At 47.6% G+C, this 16,889-nt stretch overlaps 1 protein-coding gene across 5 annotated transcripts in view; it reads right to left on the reverse strand.

Annotated features, from left to right (window-relative positions):
- OSBP2 (oxysterol binding protein 2) overlaps positions 1 to 16,889 on the reverse strand; it is a 208,350-nt gene that overhangs the window by 162,659 nt on the left and 28,802 nt on the right. For 4 of the 5 annotated variants that reach the window (XM_075013151.1, XM_075013149.1, XM_075013154.1 and 1 more), the window contains one exon: positions 7,311 to 7,519. In XM_075013151.1, the coding sequence (XP_074869252.1) occupies positions 7,311 to 7,519 (209 nt within the window). Of the gene's footprint in view, positions 1 to 7,310; positions 7,520 to 13,598; positions 13,680 to 16,889 lie in introns of those variants that run through there. The other variant, XM_075013152.1, reaches the window with a different exon arrangement.

Consider the following 16,889-nt stretch of genomic DNA (forward strand, 5'->3'; position numbering starts at 1 on the left):
GCATCACCATGCCCCTCTAGGATGTGTTTTTCACACCTCAGAGATGCTGCTACGCTGATGTAAGTTGTCAGGGCACAGACCAGTCCAGTTCAACACAAACCAATTAATCCATTTGGCAGCTTTTCACAGAACTGCACTATTCTTGTGACATCGCCCTAGAGTGTGAAAACTGCAACCTCTGAGGTTTTCAACTATCTTCTGCACTGATTATGTCAAGCCTCCCATTAGAACACCACCACCAAAGATGTTATAGGATGGCTATGCAGACCCTGTTCTGCACGACATTACAGACCTCAAAACCAAAAACTGTCTGCTATGGAGGTGCTCAAAGATTTAACTAGAGTCTTGAGAGCTGATCTGAGAACCCTGCCCTATTTACACTACAAGCAAAGTCAGATGAGCACAAACTTTTTAAAAGGGCAATGTGGTCTCACTAGAACCTGGTGAGCAGGAAGGCATTTGTCATCAGAACAGAAAAGCTGATTTAATCTGTTTGTGACTGCCTATGTCTGGATCTCATGAGCCCCAAATCACCTTCTCTGACCGCCTCACAAGCTCACTAACATATGGGCAAAACTTAGCCATGCAGTGTCCACTGGAATCCCACAGAACGCAGACTGATTGGCCAGGAAATATATTCTCCAACATGTCATTTTAACAACAGCGTATTCGAATACGTATGTGTGCACGTTTCACTGTATGTTACATAACACATGCACACATACATTCAAACATAAATTAGAAGTTTACAAAGGCTGCAAAAATGAAGTATTCAGAAGCCAGGAAATGCCAGAGTACAACTTTCAGCCTGCGCCCGCATGTGCACACTCCTCTCTTATAGATACAGACAGATGCTCTTCCCCACCACACCCCAAGCTCCAATTACAGAATCGCCTTCTATTTGTCAGACAATATAACTCCACGCAATTTCTTCTACAGCTTTTATCAACAGGTCGTATTTTGTCACACTTCTGCCACCAGCTGCTTATTGACTTACATGATGATTCTTCAACCATCACGATATTACCAGAATTTAGCAGCTACGCAGGATGTATGGTTTCTTTTCAGCCAGCAGCATGGCCTTCCTTCAGCCAAGCTCAGAGGACAAGCCAATCAGGTACTGACGTAAAACAGATGTGAACTGGGATGGCCTACATGTGTTAGTGCTCACTAATGTTTTCTCCAGTAGTACTGAATCCATCATGTACAATGAAAGCACCCTGACTGTGCACCTTGTCTATAAACGATTTTCATGGATTACTTCTGTAAAACAATAGATAATACATGTGCCTCTATGACTGCACAACGAAGTCGCATGATCCCATTTCTCATCTAATGCAATCCACATGCATGCCCAGGAAGGGGAAGAGTTAGAGGGGACTAAAAACTCAAAAGGTACCTGGGAAGGGGAGAAAGAAAATGGGCTTGATCAGGCCTGGAAGAGCTGTCCCCTCCCCCACAGCCCCTTCTGTGGATCCCAGGTTTGTTCTGCCTGTTTACATTCCCAGCTTGGAGCCCAATCCCCTTGGAAGACGAGGAGGCGAACCAGGGAACTGATGGCAATAGGAAAGCGAGGAAGCAGCATAGACTTAGAGAAGGACAGATTTTAGCTTGGACTGTTCACAAAACTCCATTTTCTTTTAATCAGTAACAAATGACAAAGTTCATTAGCTGATGACAAAAGATTTAAAACTGGACTCCTCCATCCCTTTTACTTACACACACACGCGCTCAAAGCACATGCGCACTTACAGACTCGAATTCAAACAAAGACAGACCAGCCTTCTCATTGTGGATATTGCTAGTCTCCCACCAGCAGGTAGTTATTTACTTTAAATTTCTCGGGCCAACAGTATTCCTCATCAAGCAACAGCAAAAGAGGACACAAGTTAGGCTTTTTTTTTTTTTTTTTTTTTTTTAAATCTTAACCACTTGGAAACCTCTTGATTGTTCAGCACTTGCCAGGGAAACTTTAAACACTCTCCTGGAATGTCTTTGCTCTTTCAAATAATAAAACACGGCTTGACTTCTCTGATCTTTGAAGCTCTGAGCAATGAGTGGCAGTGCACAGGTAGGCCTGGATCCACTCTTACCTCCGCCCTGCCTCACATCTGTGAAGAGATGCAGGACAGAACCCCTCTCCCAAATCCTTGGAGGGAGAGGCTGACTCCTCCATTCATCATGGAAGGCACAGGAGCCTTCTCATGCTTGGCGGACACTGAACTGAGCAAAGCTGTCCCGGGACCCTGCTTAGTAGGTAAGACTGAGACCAGGGCTCACATGCACCTGCGCAAGGCTTCTAGTCTGCAAGTCAACTCACTCCTAGGAGCAAGTTTCGTGTGGATGTGAACACTGGCATAACTGGTGAATTCCTACCTTTTCTGTACAGCAGGGGAGGAAATGTACTCAGTCAACCTGATCTTTATGTTCCTCCACATTTCACATTTACACTGACAAAAACCACCCCAGGGAACGGATTTTAATTCTACACTGCCACACACAGTGGAGCAAAGAAAAACAAGAGGTTAAAATCCCACTTAGGCCCTCTAGATCAGCAGCCAGCATGCACTTATTCCCTGCTGTGTATTTTCTACCTCTCTGTCTGCTCCCAATTGAAAAATACCAGAAGCATTTGTACATATCCCCCGCAAGACTTCTCCACTAGCCCAGGATCCCAGTCAGGAAGCATTCCCCTGAGATTCAGCTCCCACAACTTGGCCCATTGCTCCAAGCTGTACGTGCCGACACTATGCAAGACAAATCCTCCTTTGCGTTCACAACCTCCACATAGTCACAGGCTGATGTCACACACCAGCCAGCGCTTGCCCAAGCTACCTATTCCTATGAATTCATCCTCAGCCATGCGTTGCTCCTGTAACCAGCTCCCTCCAGTTTGGCAGCCTCTCTGATAACCAGTGAGCTCCAGACACATGATAGCGACAACCTTCCTTTCACCACTAGCTTTGCAATTCTACCCAGGGCAGGTGTTTGTCTCACTCCTTGTGTTCCACACAACTCTGCTGGCTGCACTAAGGCTTCTAGATACCTTGTGCTTTCTTCTGATTGCATGTTCCCTTCCTTCAGTAGGATATAGGCTAGACTTACCAGGAGGTCACTGAGGAGCAGAAATCTTTCCAAAACACCTTTGCTGACATCCAACGTTCTTCCAAGAGTTTGCAAACACAAGTGCCAGAAGAACAATAGGTTTGTTAATTAACCCCCCTGAAAGTGCCTGGCATTTGGTTGAACTGCTTTAAATGACTAGGCGGGGGAGAGGCAGGACATAGCCATGCTCTAGAAGAGTTCTCTTTACCTGGTTGTTCTGAAAACAGAACTCTAATCCCAGGAACAGCCAACGTCATTCATCTGTGATGTCAGGTTGGCCAAAAGCCCTGCATCTGGCAGAGGTGACATTGTGTCCTGTAACAAGCAGCGTAAGTGCAGCCACACACCGGCACCTGCACGTAACAGAATGTTACTGTTATGAAAATGTGAGGTGTAGTGGTTTCCAATTTTAGATAAGCAGGTTGCACTCTCCCGTCTGACCCCATCAGACAAAGTGAGCAGCAGGGTTGTTCTCCAGATACTAGACCCACAGAGTTTTGTTCAGGTTGAGGCATCATAACTATAGCACTGGAGTCAGCCCATGGATCCAGCTATGGAAGTGGAGAAGGGATGGGCTCCCTAAAGGAGAGTGGGGGTCCTGCAAGTGTCAGCATCAGGGTGAATCTGTGCCTTCTGCAGGTCAGCAGCAGCTGCATTCCAGCCACTCTACTCGCCCTCCCAAGATTGCATGACAGAGGAACCAAAACCTGAGTAAATTATACCACGTGAGCCTCTGCTGAGCCCATGGCACCATCACCTTCCACCACAGGGGCCACGAGGTCAGGATGCATCTCGGCTCTCTGGTCCCAGCAGGAGGTGCTCAAGTGCACAGCAAAGCTGAGCTGGTCTCCACACAGAAGTTAATGGCTGCTCACTACAAAAATTCCATTCCCTCATCCCCTGGCAGACACTGCCAGCCGACTTGTCTGAGGGAGTACTGACCCAGCCCTCCTGGGAATCGAGTCAGACTCAAAACTGACCCATCTCCACCCAGCCTGGAACCTTGTAGCTCATCCAACTCCTATTTCAATACAGTGAACTGGTACCCTTGCCCTCTTGTGTTCCCTGCAGCTAGATGAGGTCTATCCATCCAAGCTTATAAGCTTCAGTCTTGATTTTCCCCCAGCCTGAAATAAAACAAAATGGAAGAAAGCAGGAGAGCAAGAGAGGGCCCCCCACCCAAGATCCAGAGGGATCAGACAGCTCCCAGCCCATCCCCTGGAGAAAAGAAAGGGAAGCCACAGAAGTCCACACCACTGTAACTATGGCACCTATCTGCAGAGATCTGAGCCACACTACACCCTTACAAGGGCATCCTGGCCACTCTCCTATTCTGCCCCAAAGCACAGTGCTTGTACTGGAGAGAGAACGCTTTTTTGCCCCACAATGATCACAGTTGGGCACGCTCTTTCCCTCCTCCGCCCATGAGAGCCCTGGAGAGGGAAGAGTCCCACAAAGCCATCCTGGCAGCCTTCTCTCGCTGATTGACTTGCTCCCCACATCAGACTGCCAAGCTAGACCACCCTGGGCACATCACAGCCCGACCCAGCCTAACAGGGCCATATGCTGCCCAGCCCCAGCCAGCCCAGCCACAATCCCCCAATGCACACAGCAGTCCCATGGAGCAGCCTCTAGGAGGACTTAAGGAGAGTGGAGGTTACCAGCACCATAGAGTTGCTGATTTCCAACTTCCACAAAAAGATGGGTCCATCCTGAGTAGGTCTCAGAGAACCATCCAGGACCAGAATAGCCATCACAGAAATCCATAACAGGCTGTGTGCATATGGTATGCACAAGGACAGCCGGCTGAGAGGATAATTGGCTGCAGAGTAGACCTGTCCTAGCAGCAGGCTCTTGGCTTTAACAGTAACCAGCAGTAAATTAAAGGCTCTCAGTAACCTGAGACAACTCGCAGGTGCATTAGGGCTAAGTGTGCTACCTGCGATAACCCGAAAGTGCTACAGCAAACTAATCTTCACCCAGGAACTACAGGAATCTGAGGCCAGGAAAAACATGGTTTTTGTGCTGCTTACAGCCAGTGTCCTTGCTAACAGGCAGCCAAAGAATTCACCCATGCTATTTTCAACTAGGAGTACAAGCCAAAATAGCTATGTGCAGCTCTCCAGCAGCAAGGATTTCAAATTCACACTGATCTCTTCCTAAAGCAAAAGACTAGACTGCAGCCCTTGGGCAGGGCAGGCTGAGCACCTGTCCTGCGCTCATATCTGACATGCCAAGAGGGTTCAATCCAAGTCCCAGGCTGCAGCTTCTGACACCCAGTGAAGTGGACACAAAAGCAGTGATTTGGATAGAGGGTTAATTTAAGAGTGATTACCTTAATATTAAAGACTCTTTTCAAATATGAACCCGTTTGGATCCTAACTTCTACCTGCAGAGCAAGAAATCTTCGCTCAAACGACAACCTGCGGTAGACGCTAGAGAATTCACAAACTAAACATAGAACTTCTGCCTCTGCCTAGAAATCTTCCTTGTGCTTCATGACATTTCTTCTATTCTCTCACTGGTATCTGTACTGGCTAGAACTGCACTGTCAAGAGACAGAGGGTTCACAATGGGAATACATTGGGGAAACTGGCACCAGGAAATATACCACATTAAATTATTATGGCAATGAGTCACTGGCTCTCACACTAATCAGTAACTTCCATATACCCTCACAGGACCGCCAATTATGTAGCAGGGACCAATTTTTCAAAAGGACTCAGGGCTCATGCTTCCATCAGTCACAAACTCTTTGCAGCATAATATCCTACTGTCAACTGAGCATTAAGAACAGACTCCAGCACAATTGCCACAGCAGCCACCTTCAGACATGATTGTCCAAACAACAGGTACAAGCACCAGTTCAGCATCTGCCTTTATTAAGTGTGGTCTATTGGTTTTATTGAGCCGGACAACACAACACAGAGAAGTCAGCTGACCCCAACTACACTGGCACAGTGGTGACCCAGGGAGGGAGAGCCGTGTTCACTATCTAATGTCAAACACTGCAGAATTTCTTGTGCATTTAATGAAGACACAACCCTAGCCCCTCAGAGGTTGTCATCAATGCATTTACCAACCCTGACGGCACCCCTGCTAGCAATTCGGTTAAGTTGTTCTCCTGCATGGTCTTGCATATACTCACACACACTTACATTCTCAGAGAGAGGAAGAGAGAGAGATTCCATGTGTTCATTCGCTGTACAGCTGTGGCACCAAGGAAACCCAGTCATGGGCCAGGACTCCAGGGTGCTAGGTGCTGTACAGACACAGAACAAAAAGCCCCAAGCTGCAGAGGTATGTGAGGAACGACTTTTATCCCATCCTCCCATTAACTCCCCTTTGTTCCCACCAGGACTTCCTCCAAGGGGCTGCAGGATGCTGTGTCTATATTTAAACCAGGCAGCCACAAAGGTGTTCCCTCCTCCCTCTCCTACATGGGTCCCACTTCCCACAGGCCAGGGTTCAGTTGTGATCAGTGTGTGACTTGTGCTCCCCACCCCCGGGGTAAAAATACAGCCAATAGAAATGCAGACTTTTGAACTTTTCTAAAATATGTTGCCTGTTAGCTACGTGCCCCACACAAAAAGCATTTTATTGGGTGTCTCTCACATACAGCTTTCCCAGCCATACCTTATGCAACCATCCAAGCACATGATGCTCAGACCTTTAGACTACACCATCATTATGGGAATAGTGGTGAGCAGGGGCATGTCAGTTGAATTACATTCAAGTTTCACTCACAGAGCTGATATACGGCCTGTGACTGAGTGACAAAGGCCTTGTTCTGGGTTCAAAATGTGAGCTGTGATCTTGCTTTCCTTAGAGTTCACAGCTGCAAAGTATTTGTTCAAATATTCACTCCCAAGCTACGGCCCAAATTCTTCAAGAGAAAGGCATGCAGGTCCTTCCCTCACGCTGTAAATATCTCAGGCTGCACTGCATAACAGCTCCATGGTACTTACTCTAAGCACATTTATCAACCACTGCACCAAGGGCTTTTTAAAAACCGAGCTCATGGCTGTATGACCCACGGTACATATAGCACTACAGAAAACTCTCAAAGGAGGCTCACAACCCCATCTCCCCCTCAAACCAGTAAAGTTCTTCCCTAATTCAGGATGCACGGCAGGAAGATTTAATCTACAGCAGGGTTGCACAAGCAATCTAACTGTATGCTTGTGCGCTAAGTAGTACTCTACCTGACTGGTTGTTCCTCATACGGATTGCTTTTGCTTTGGCCAACTCCAAAGCAGTCACCCATCGCTGCCTCTCCACCTCGGAGCTTGCCTTTAGATGGTATGTCCTTCCCCCATTGGAGAGTACGATGTTGCAGGAGTCCTCTGTATCAATGTGCGCTGTTGACAGGTTGATGGTTCCGCGACAGGTATGAGCCATTTCAGCCTGTGTCCTGCACAACGAGAGAGAAGAGGCATATGATCCTCTAGGTCCACACACAAACCTTTTGGAAGGTACTATTCTGAAGCCGATCCTTGAAAGCAGCTGCAAAGGAAAACTCCACAGAATAAACTAACTGGCCCTGCAAAGCCAGCAGTTCCCCCCAGGAACAAACCCAACCCAACCCACAGTGCAGAAGAAATGGCTGGGTGCTTCCATTGTGCAGGTCTTGTGTGCTTGGCTGTGTTGCCTATGTGACTGCTGGATTTTTCTTGCTGTCCTAAAGTAAACTACTGCAAACTCTCTCAGCCTCGTTTTTTTTCCCTGCACCCCTACTCTTGCCTCACTCCTCTCCCACTTTGGCTGCTAGCATCCCAGTCTTCAGCATGGACTGAAAAGACTAACTCGCCCTTCACCCAAGCTCAGGCCTGCTCTCAGTTTGGTGCTTCTTGTCTAGTGCACGGACTGCAAGCTGCTGGAGGTCAAGGTTGTGACTGTCCCTCACACGATGCTCTTTAGCCTGGTATAAAGCATTTTAACAATACTGCGGAAAGAACAGACAACACTCCTCTTTATTTCAAGGATATTACTCACATGAGCAGGGGCTGCTGGCTCAGGCCCATCGTTCTACAGGGTTGAAGCCCCACAGAATCCATCTCAACCCAAGTTTGTAGCACAGGCTGAACCTCCCTGGCCCTGCACTCTGAGGACCCCAGGGAATTAGCAGACCAACTCTCTCCACTCCTAGATGCTGGGTCCTGGGGCACTGCTACCCAGGGGTGCCGGGCCACCCCTCCACTCTGTCGGCTGGGGCTCCACTGCCAGTCCCCCAGCCACCAGGACTCCACTCCTTCCTGTTAGCCCCCAGGACACCAGGACACTGCTCCTACATCCTGATTGGCTCCGCTCTTCACTGGTCCCACAACACTCCTGGCCCCAGCCCGCCCATTCTTCCCAGCCCTGAAGCACCCACTGAGTCACCGACAATGTCAGACCAGGGAAGTCCAACTGAGGGAGGTTCCTCCTGCACTAAGAACAGCAGGTGCGGACTGCCCAGGAAATAGGGTTATGGAGGTATTACTGCTCACTGTACAGCAGGGTGGGAACCCAGGGCCCATGGGTTGCATCTGGCCCACAACATCCCTGGATCTGGCCCACAAGGTGTGAGGCTCCCCCTCACCCACAGGGGTGCAAGCCAGCACTGGCACTCGAGACATTGGGGGGCACCAGCCGACTCATGATGCTAACGGGGGGCAGACCCAGGCCTCACGGGCATGACCCAGGTAAGCAGTGCCCAGATGCAGCCCATAGGCTCTGCCTGGCATGGGAGAAAGCAGCTATGTGAGCTACAGGGACTCTCTCCATGCAGGCATTGCTCCCCCATTGGGCAAATCACAACCAATGGGGGGACATTTCCCTGCAGCATGTGGAGCTGCACGGAGCCCCTTCCACCCCGCAAGGAGCTGCAACAAGTAGAAGCCCCATCCCCACCCCCTGCCCCTTCACCCACCCCAGCCTGCTCCTACCCCCTCTCTCCCACTCAGATCCCCACCTCCATCCCATTCCTAACTCTACCTCCCACCCTCAACCTGTCCCTGCACTCATGTCCAGCTCAGACCTCACATCCACCCTCTCAGACCACCCCCGAGTTCTACTGCTCACTCAGGCCACACCCCCACCCCAGCCCACTCACACTGAGCTCCTCAGTTTTGGTCCACCCCCAAGCCATGGGGATCCCCAAAATCTACTAGTCACAGGCCTTGCAGTGGAGCGTGAGAGTGGCAAGGTGAACATCTTATTTCTTCTTCTCAGTTGGGAGCCAGTGAATGGGGGGTTTGGTTTGGTTTGGTTTGGTTTTTTGCTTCTCACTGGCATGTAGTCCCCCAACCCAAAAAGGTTCCTCACGCCCACTGCAAAGCCTCTGGTGCAGGCACACAGAGCAGCTGATGTCTTGCAAGGGAAGTCAGCAACAAATATTCGATCAGGGACAAAACTTCCTCTATCATTACCTATGGGTGATGCATCCCCCCATTTGCAAGAAACCAGGCCTTGGTAGATCTACTCTGCACCTGTAAGAACGCAGGATGTGGCCATGTTTGTTGGTCCCTAGAAGGCACTTACGTGATCAGTAATACAAATGGGACCGCCAGAGGGGTATCACTGCATGGGATTTACAACCACCAGCTCCTTTTTAACACAGTATGTTTTTTACTTGCCCCTCTGTGGCATATTTTAGCTTTATATGAAGTCCAAGGAATTTCTCAAACTATTGAGTAGCAGGTCCCAGGTCTCAGGAGCTGATGACGTAATTAAACATCAAAAGCAGCTGGAGCCAGCAGACCATGATGGGGAGGATGAAGGACAATAGAGAGAAGACAGTCAGTGCCTGAGGAATGCAGCTTCTGGAGGAAAAGACTGGGGGCCACTTTGCTGCCCTCTCATTAGTTGCATTTAAATAGCTTCCGTATTTTGATCTGCTGAATGCAGGACTTCCTCCGTACATGAGAGCTGCCTGCAGGAAGGCTTTGGGGAGGATCCCGCTGAGTGTGTTTCAGCAAGTTCCTCAAGCATGCAAATTTCCCCAGCAACAGCCTGAGAAAAGCAGCAATTTGCTCAGTGATTTGCAGTGACTTTCTGATAACCATTACTGTAATTAAATGTGTTTTCATAACAATGTAAGCCTTAGCATGGTGAAAAGTTCCCGTTTTCAAGATGACTGATGCATGCAGAGGTTCACAGGTGTTTTATAACTGTGTAAGCAGCTTATCAGGCCTGCCATACTCAATGCACCTAACACACCATTGTGCATCCAAAAAGTCATAACAAATCATTAGAAAGTTAACCTACTGATCGCTAAAATTCTTGTCTGATTCATGCAGACGCATGTACAAAAAGTTGTCAATGTGCTAGAATTAGAATTATGTTCTTAAAAGATATTTGCCAGGCAACCCATAAACCCAGTCTGCCCTAACCCAAGGATCTACATTTCTGACAGCCTGGTCATCAAGCAGGACCATGAAGCTCTATTTCACGCATCCCTCCCAAACACATGGAATCAAACCATGAGTGGGTCAATCTCCTGGGCTAGTGTAGACATAGCCTACATAGACCGGCCTGATTAAATGGGTACGCTTGATACCAGTTCCTAAATGCCACTAACCTCTGCAATTCTAGTATGCTAAGTAACACGTGCTGGCAACAAATCAGAGTCCCTATTTTGCTGAGGACCATTTACTGTGCTTCTAAAACCAGCCATCGCTGCACAACAGTCCTTTGAGAGGGATAAGGAGCCAAGCAAGTATGGAGAATTAACAGCCATCCCTAAGAGAAAGATTGATTTCCTTTCCACTTATATGTAACCCAGAGATGAAGGCTGAACTAATGGCCAACCACCAATGAAATTAAAATTTTCATTCCTTTAAACCAGCTACAATTTCCAGAATGCACATTACATTCCGCTTCTCCTTCAGAAGTCCCCGTCAGACAATTTACAAGCAGGATTCATGCTTCCCTTAAGAGCACCAGCTGTCAGAGTGAGAGGCAGCATCTTTAGAAGCACATCTTTGCCATGGGAAAGGTAGAGTTGTGAGTGTCTAAGTAATCAATGACTAAGAAAAAATTGCTACAACAAATAATTGCCTTAGTAACATTATAATACATTAAAAAATGCAACTCACTACTCATCAGGTTATTTAACTACAGAGTAGTTTTGTCATCATAACTGCACTTAAGAATACTGAAATTCATCATAAAGCAATTTTAATTATAGAAGAACCTTGTTTTCTTTTCCATGGTTTCTACTCTGTGCAATTTTTCACAGGTTAGTTGAACATGATTATTTACGCGTGTGAAATATGTCATAGCAAGAAGGAAGGTTTATGCATCTGTAACAGTAGTTTTCAACTAGTGTGCCTTGAGAACGGTCCCAGCATGATGTGACATTTCACCCATTCCCCCTTACCACAGCTCTTTGCAGAGCCACCATGAGGGAGAGGACTGACAATCCCGCACCAGCTGGGGTTCAAGCAGCAAGGCTGCCTGGGTTCCAGCTGGCATGAGGCTGGTCAGCTTCCCCCTGCGCCAGCTCTTTACAGAGCTGCTGCAGGGGGAAATCCCAGACCTGCAGGAGCCCATTCTTACCAGGAGGCTGCTGAAATGCTGCTGCCTGGCCTGAACTGGCTGGCCGCAGAGCACCCGCCACCCCACCACTGGGGCGAGGAGGGAGGGTAGGAGCCTGCTGGAGCTGGGACATAGTTTAAATGCCACATTGCCCTCCCTGCCAGCCCGTTGGCACCTCACTCTGCTCTCTGGAGCCACCTCCTCCCTTCCCCCAGCAAGTAACTGAGCAACCACTGGAATTTTCAACAGCTGCTCAGTTACTCAACATCTCTAGCATGGCATGGCACACATTCCCTTACTCACCTTTTTCTTGGCCTGTTGAAGACAGCACTTTCTGTGGTGGATTTGAAACTTTAATGCAATGGATCCTTGTTTAGCTTGTTTCTGCACTACTGCATGGCGAACCTCTCTAGGAAGACCACAACTATAGTAAATGTCAGTACATGTGACATTCATGAGCAATCGATTCAGCTGTACAATTGAATTGTCTGTCTCATTGAAGTGTGCAGTGTTACTGAAGAGATTGGGAACCACTAAGCTACAAGACTCCAAACAACTGAGGTTTATTACATACTGGGAAATGCGTATACACTAAGCCAGCAGTTTTGCAGGGATAATATAGATATGCTCATGTTTGACTTTGGAGAGCTGTTCCAAAAATAACTTCTTAAGCACAAATGATTGCATCATGTGACCTCATTGTTCTAGTCTGAGTGCTTTTGCTTGTCTCAAATCAAAGCACAATGTCCTTACATGCCAAGGAGATGCTGCTACACAGAAATCCATTTCCAGGCATTCGCAATCAGGGGGATGATTAATGAGCCTGGGGCTGACCCAGGTGATTACCTCAGAGGACTAGGCTTGCCCTACTTTCTCTCAAAATCCCCCAGAAAGAGAAAACAAAAATGAAAACAAGTTTAAGATGGGGGAAGCTGTACTGTGTAAGACAATGGTGAAAGCAGAGCTAAGGCTCCTGTGTACTGGAGGCACCTTATGCGTGTGGATTCCAAAGCATTCCAGAGCATCCATTAGCCCTCACAATACCCCTGCGAGTTGGGAAGCCTTATGATACCCATTTTTCATAGTCACAGACCCTAAAGCCAAAGGAACCACTGTAGTCATCTTGTTTGACTCCCTATATAATGCAGACCATGGGACTTCCCCTTTGCAGAGCAGACCCTTCAGGAAAGCACCCATCTTGATCTAAAAATGGTGAGTGATGGAGAATCCACCAAACACTCCCAATAAATTGTTCAAAGGTTAACTGATCATTTTATTAGCAGGCTGGGTTTGCCCAAGGTCACAATTAATGCCCATGCACTAACCACTGAACAACTTTGGATGTTAACAGTTAACTCGGTAAGCCTCACCCTAAACAGATTATGCTTACCGGTTACAGTTAACCAGTTGCAGCTGGAGTGGCCCCCAACCCCCTGTGGGCAGAGGGATTCTCCAGCCCCACAGGGCCCACCACAGGCAAGTGGCACTACAGTCCCTGGACCATCACGCCCATTTAATCAGTTAACAGGTTAAACTTGAGGTGTAGCCAGGTAACTAAAGGAGATTTTACACCCCTACAAACATGCCTGCTCTGAGCCAAGACCCCTGACTTGGTCTGTTGTGCTTTTCTCATTAACAAAATTATGTGCCATGCCTTCAGACCAGTGCCACAGTTCACATCCAGATCAGCAGTCACATCTGGCACGAACAGACCAAGTCCCAAAAAGGTTGAAATAGCAGTAAAACTGCAGTGACTCCTCTGCTCCAGAGAGTGAACCAAGTATAACCCTACCTGCCAAAATACTTGCAACCTCTCCTAAATCTTGCCATTACCTAAATTGTTGATGAAGTTACTGAACAGAACCAGTCCCCAAACTGATCCCTGCATAACCCCACTTGTTACACCCTTCCAGCATGCCTGTGAACCATTGATAACTCTCTGGAAATGATTATCCAACCAGTTATGCACCCACCTTATCATGGCTCCATCTAGATGGCATTTTCATAATTTATTAATGAGACGGTCATGTGAGATGGTATCAAAAGTCTTATTAAAGTCTAGATATATCACATCAACTGCTTCCCGCTTTATCCTGTTAAAGAAAGCCATCAGGTTGGTTTCACCGGATTTCCTCTTGACAAGTCCATGCTGACTATTACTTGTCTTCTAGATCAGGAGGAAGCAAACTTTGTGTCAGGCCCCACTTTTTGTCCCTGCAGCTGACAGGGCCCCCCACCAGTCTAATGTCATCCAAACCAATAGAAACATCGGTTCTATTCATATGAAAGAAAACTTTTCGGCACATGTAAATGAATAGTTCTGTAAAATGTAAAAACTATTCATCGGTATATAAATGGGAATACAGACACAAACACAGTAACATATTTTAACATTCTTAATGAGAGGGATGAGCCAGAGACACAGCAACCAACCGTGCTGCACTCCCCTTACAAAATGCCATGCCCCTCCAATGGCCCTCCCCCTTCTTTGCTCACCCCCATTCTAGATCAGTGAAGGGCAACCTAGGCTCATGAGTGGCCCCCCTCCTTCTCAATGGGCTACAAGACTGTCATAAGCAAGACAGTTTCCCAGGATAGGTACCTTTGCTAACAATGCTAGCACACATAGAATTTGTGGGGCGTGCCCAATGAACTGTAGTAACGCTTTGACTGGATGCAGAGGGAGCACATGGCTCTCACAATTAATGTATGCAATCAGCATGCACCTCCCCTCACATGCCCTTGCTTTACACATGCATCACTTCAGTAATACTGGTAGGAAAAACAACGGACAAACCTATAGCTTCTGTAACCCAGCGCATGAGCATTGGTAAACAAAATGGCTCGTGGGCCACAGGTAGTATGCCAAGGGTGCCCAGGTGCCCCTCAGGTCACTGTTCTAGATGTTTTCAAATAGATTCCTTAATTATTTGCTCTATTCTCTCCCTGGTAACAGAAGTTAAGATGAGTGGTCTGTATTTTCCTGCATTGCCCTTATTTCTCTTTTTATAGATGGGCACTCTCTTTGCCATTTTCCAGTCTTCTGGAATCTGTCATATATTTGACAGTTCCCCTGCTTGTGCTTTATGAAAATCGGCTTGTGATAGCTGCTTTGGACAAAATACTTCGTGCAGCCCACCAATTTTAATGTTGCAGTTTTCTGGATCTGTATGCCCTATTTTGATGCATGTATCATTCGTCTATGTGAGGTTAGAAAGCAGAAGTCTACGCCTGTTTATAGCAAGGAGTGGAACCTTTTTTGGGTTGGGTCCCAATGACCCACAGAAAAATCATTTGGGGACCACATGCAAGTGAGAAGGGAAAAACAAAAAGGAAAAAAAACCTAGGGGACTGGGGCAAGTAGATTTTGTGGGGCTCCCCAGGTTCTGGGGTAGAACTAAAAAGGAGGGGTTGGTACACAGGAGGGGGCTGCCATGGAGCAGCTGGTGTAGGATGTAGGCGTGAGCTTGGGATGCGGGATCTGTGTGGAAGGCAGGGTGCAGCAGTGGGCTGGGGTGGAGGGTCTGGGCAGGAGGTAGGATGCTACAGCTAGCTGGGGTGGGGTGAGGGTCTCCAAGCCTGTAGTACAGCCTCTAACCCCACAGCTCAATCCCTGCAAGCCCAAATCAGCTGAGCCAGGCTGGTGCCACAGGTTTATCAAAACAGTGTAGACACACCCTAAGAGTTCAAGGGTACTGCAGTGTGAACACTACTTCACTGCTACAATGCTTGAGGCATTCTAGAGTGACCTGGAGGCTGGCATGCTGTCTGTCTAGGTCATCTTCCAATTTTCATCAGTTCAGCTAGGTGCCTTAGTCATCTGCCAGTTCAGTCACCACACAGTGCCGACTGAGGGCATGCACGTCCATTTCAGCATACCCCTCACCTCGCAGGATGGAGGAGCATTCCCATCGCTGGCCCCTCCACGAGACACCGAGCTGGAGTGAAGTTTTGTGCTGGAGCAAACGGCTGCAATATTCACAACACTTCACATCTAGTCGCTGCTACACTGCTTCCAATTCCCTTTCATAAGGCAGTGAAAATAAGACACTATGATATTGGTGATCTGTGGGTTACAGTTCAGCCCCCAGCTGGATGGCACGGTATTTGAGTAGCTTTGGGGGCCTCAGTACTGAGCAGACCCTGAACAAGGGGCCCAGCACTTTCCTCTCCGGGAGAAAAAACACTGCAAAGAACCAAGGAGGTTGTGACAGTTCCCTGGGAAACCCAGCAGTGAAGACTCATCTGTGCTTCCTTGCTCACTACCCTCAGCCCACCTGGCCCTTGAGACCTTTACCATGCAGCACATACCCTTGGATGAAAGTATACTGTAGTGGGGTCCAAGCAGCTACAATACACTGAAGAGAGGCCTCATTTGAAAACCGATGCTTTCCTACTAGAGAAGAAAAGACAATTACCTTCCTGTCTTATGTCCTGATTGCTGTTTAGTTGTAGCCATGTTGGTCTGAGCATTGAGGGAGGTGCGGGGGAGGAAAAGGGGAAGTAATCTCTTTTATTGGACCAATTTCTGTCGGTGACAGAAAAAAAACTTTCTAAAGCTTCTCCTGCTGTATTAAAATATTGCAAACCTATTACACCATTTTCCATAAAACTCAATTTTTCTATGCTCAGGCTCTCCAGGAGGTAACTGAGGGCAGTGTTTGAGGGGTTATTTTTTTTTTTTCAGGACTTTTTAGAGGTGTGACTTTAGAAGCTTCATTAGCTTTACAAACTAATTAAATATATAGAGCAAATTTTAAACTAAGGTCCTGTGGATATAACTTACAGCTGTTTTTGTCAGTAAATTCACAGCAGGCACATGCCTGTTAAATGCTTTTAATTACCACTAATGTCTCTTTCACAGGTTCTAGGTTATGCTAATAGGTTTGAAAAGCTGGAACGGTTTTCACTGTTAACAGAGCTGCTTTCAGGGAAAGTGTCATGAATCTGCAAGCTGCTGCTATGTCATCAGGAAGGGTCAGAATAAGGACAAGAAAAGTGGAGAAAATTCCATGAAGCTTGGGGGTCCTGCTTGGAGGCCTGACTCTTCAGCATCTCAGGGAAAGCTCTGAGGCAGAGAGGAGGAGTTGCTCAGTTCACCCTGGACCCAGGACTGATGGCTGTGAAGTGAATCCAGGCTAGGAAAGGATGATGGCCAGGATGTCATGTGACTGTACTTTTATATTGGGTATGGAAGCCATTTTATATGTCCATATATTTATTGGCACCAAACAGTGTGCCGGGAGAGGGGGCAGCATGCGAGG

This window comes from Carettochelys insculpta, chromosome 18 (genome assembly GCF_033958435.1).
Source record: "Carettochelys insculpta isolate YL-2023 chromosome 18, ASM3395843v1, whole genome shotgun sequence".
NCBI lineage: Eukaryota > Metazoa > Chordata > Testudines > Carettochelyidae > Carettochelys > Carettochelys insculpta.